This window comes from Triticum dicoccoides, chromosome 5A, assembly GCF_002162155.2.
Source record: "Triticum dicoccoides isolate Atlit2015 ecotype Zavitan chromosome 5A, WEW_v2.0, whole genome shotgun sequence".
Lineage (NCBI taxonomy): Eukaryota > Viridiplantae > Streptophyta > Magnoliopsida > Poales > Poaceae > Triticum > Triticum dicoccoides.
The window spans coordinates 550,300,146-550,303,414 of record NC_041388.1 but is presented as its reverse complement, the minus strand read 5'-3'; the positions used below and the strand labels follow the sequence as shown (position 1 = coordinate 550,303,414).

Here is a 3,269-nt window from a genome sequence, read left to right as displayed (position 1 = left end):
TTGTGATTTTTTTTCAAATTCATTAACTTTCCTTAAATTAATGATATTTTTAAAATTTCGTGAGATTTTTCTGAAATTATTGAACTTTTTTTAATATGCGAGCCTTTTCTTTTTGAAAAAAAAAATCGTGAACATTCTTTAAATCTGTGAACTTGCATTTTTTGGAACAACACAACTACTATCGTCCTTAAGTATTTTCGAGGTACTATGGATTACTAGTACCAGGTAGCTCCAGTGGTTAGCCGAGCAATGGCGTGAGTTCGAATCCTCAGCGTGACAGCTTTGTTTTAGGATTTTTCCGCTGGCGTTGTGTGTTCGTGGGCTGGTCTACCAGGGCGCTGCAGCGAGCACCAGTTGGGTTAGACGGCGTAGAATAGGAAGTCCCCTAACAGTTCACTAAACTGTCAACTTCATGATTATTGTTTCATTTTTTAGGGATTATTGTTCCTTCATTCATAGGTCTCCATGTGATGGCCCCTTGTCTTGCACCTGATTTATCAGAGATATACTTCAAGACTGATAGGCAATCATTAGCGATGAACAGTCTCTGAATAAGCAGCTCTTTTGCTTGTGGTTGAGGTTTTTTCTTTTGAGAAGAATTGCTAGAAGTTGAGCTTCTCTGCATGCAAAAGCTTCGATCGCTCGTGATGCAGCCCGGCCCAACAGTTCACTTCACGGGCTACATGGGCCACGAATACTTCAGGTAAAACAGCCTGAACCCATCGAAATGGCTTCAGACCCAAACCCTGAACCCTACAGCCCCCACGTCGCCGGCAACCGCGACCGAGCAGCCACCGCCCCCGCCGCCGCCATGGCTCTCCTCCTCAAGCGCAATCGCCACCTCTCCACCACTTCGCGCCTCCTCCTCCGCCGCCTATGCGCCACCGATCCCACCACAGAGCCGGCGCCCGCCTCGCCTCCGCCACCGGCTCCCGACTCGCCTCTGCCCATGACGCCCGCGGAAGCCAAGCTCCTGGACTCGCTCCACGCGGCGATCCTCGACCACAGCCGCGCCCACCCGTCGACGGCGCTCCCCGCCTCGCCGCCATTCGAGCCCCTACCCGCGTTCTCTTCCACCCTCGCCGGCCTCCTCCCTTCCCCGCCCGCGCCGCACCTCGCGCTCCAGCTCCTCGGCCGCCTCCTCGCGCTCCGCCGCGGCGTCCCGTTCCCGGAGGCCCTCACGTTCTTCCACCACGTCCTCCCGTCGCTTCCCGCGGACTCGCTCCCCGCGCTCTACGCCGCTATGATCGACCTGCTCGCGAAGCACCACCACTTCCCGCTCGCCCGGCACCTGCTCGACGAAATGCGCGAGCGCTCCATCCCCGTCTCGCCGCAGGTCATCCTCGCCATAATCCGCCGGTACGTCCGGGCGGGGATGTCTGCCGAGGCCTCCGAGCTGTTCCGTCGCATGGAGGAGTATGGCGCCGGGGTCCCCGACCCTGCGGTGCTCGCGTCTCTCCTTGGCGCGCTGTCCAAGAAGCGCCTCGCCAGTGAGGCCCAGGCGCTGTTCGACAGCTACAAGTCGGTATTTCCGCCTGATGTCGTGCTCTACACGACCCTGGTGCATGCCTGGTGTCGGGCCGGGTGTCTCGACAAGGCAGAGCGGGTGTTCGCTGAGATGCAGCAGGTGGGGATCATGCCGAACGTGTACACCTACACTTCTGTGATTGATGCCATGTACCGCGCGGGGCAGGTTCCCCGTGCGCAGGAGCTCCTCTGCCAAATGATTGACACCGGGTGTCCGCCGAACACGGCAACCTTCAATGCCATCATGCGGTCTCATGTCAAGGCCGGGCGTTCTGAGCAGGTGCTGCAGGTGCACAACCAGATGCGGCAGCTTGGTTGTGATCCGGACATTATCACATACAATTTCTTGATGGAAACACATTGCGGGAAGGGGCAGAGCAACCTTGACGCAGCGATGAAAGTGCTCGCCAAGATGATTGCCAAGGGGTGTATTCCTGACTGCCACACGTTCAATCCCATGCTGAAGTTGGTCCTGGGGACCGGCAATGTAGAAGCTGCACGGAAGCTATACGAACGGATGCAGGAGCTGCAGTGTAAGCCGAATGTGGTGACTTATAATTTGCTTATGAAGTTGTTCAATAAGGAGAAGTCGATGGACATGGTGCTGAGGATAAAGAAGGACATGGATGCACAAGGTGTGGAGCCAAACGTGAACACCTACGGAGCTCTAATCGAGTCATTCTGTGGGAGGGGAAACTGGAGGCGCGCTCATGCGACGCTGAGGGAAATGGTCGAGGAGAAATCCCTGAAACCCACGAAGCCGGTGTATGATATGGTGCTGATGCTGCTGAGGAAGGCCGGACAGCTCAGGAAGCACGAAGAGCTTGTGGAATCAATGGCTGACCGGGGCTTCATCAAGCGCCCATCAGAGGATGCCTTGTGGAAGGCAGTAGCTGCTTCGTAAACATTTCTTCCCATACAATCCAAAAGGACCAAGAAGTTTCAGCTATCAGCACGGTAATGGAACAACGTAGTACCAGCACCCAGTGCAGAAACAAAGGGAATATGAGGTTCTGCTGCCATCTAATGCTAGCAGCAGCTAAGGAGCTAGAAGATTTGAGTAAACATAAATGACAGCATAAATTTGTAGAACAGCACTTACTGCTGTGAATAGAGGGCCAGGCACATCAGGCAAACAACATTGATCAGGCACATCAACTTCACCAGCAGCTACAGGCACCATGTTTTCTGCTTGCTTCCTGAAGTTTATTTGCTAGACTGTTATTGATGTGCAATCTTATAAGAGTGGTATTTTTTTTTTAATCTGGTGTGTTGTATCCTAGTATCATATAGAGTAATAATGTTTCCTTAGTAATACTGGCAGAAATTGGTGTTTCGAATTCCTACACTGCAAAATTTTGAAATATTTATCGTGTTCAATCAGACGATGACACTGCCTTTCGGCCGGCAGTATCTGCTTCCTGATGTTTACTAGTATGCCTTGCTAGACTGTTAGTGAAGTGCAATCTTGTAAGATTATTACGTACTTCTTATCTGTTGTAGTGTCTCATGGAGAAATAATGCTTCCTTGATTTGATGTACGAGAGTGATCCGCAGGTCTGAATTCTCAACACTAGCCACCTCTTGGTGTCAATCATCGACGGACCGTACCTGATTAATCAGCCGGGTTCTTCCTCCTTGTGGCATGTTTTGGAAAGCTGTACTACACTGATTCGGCCAAGCAAATCATCCAGCCAACGTACCTGATATGGTTCTCCTTTCTTGGGTCATGTCTGGGAGAG

At 52.3% G+C, this 3,269-nt stretch overlaps 1 protein-coding gene across 1 annotated transcript; it reads left to right on the top strand.

Moving 5' to 3' along the window:
* Positions 1-751: 751 nt before the first annotated feature.
* LOC119302714 (pentatricopeptide repeat-containing protein At1g20300, mitochondrial-like) lies at positions 752-2,893 on the top strand. Its single transcript, XM_037579757.1, has one exon. It carries the CDS (start codon positions 812-814, stop codon positions 2,429-2,431), a length of 1,620 nt encoding a protein of 539 aa, XP_037435654.1. The 5' UTR covers positions 752-811; the 3' UTR covers positions 2,432-2,893.
* The last annotated feature ends 376 nt before the right edge of the window (positions 2,894-3,269 follow it).

Bases quoted from the DNA above. Each gene is read 5' to 3' on its own strand.
- LOC119302714 (XM_037579757.1), top strand. From the start codon at position 812: ATGGCTCTCCTCCTCAAGCGCAATCGCCACCTCTCCACCACTTCGCGC.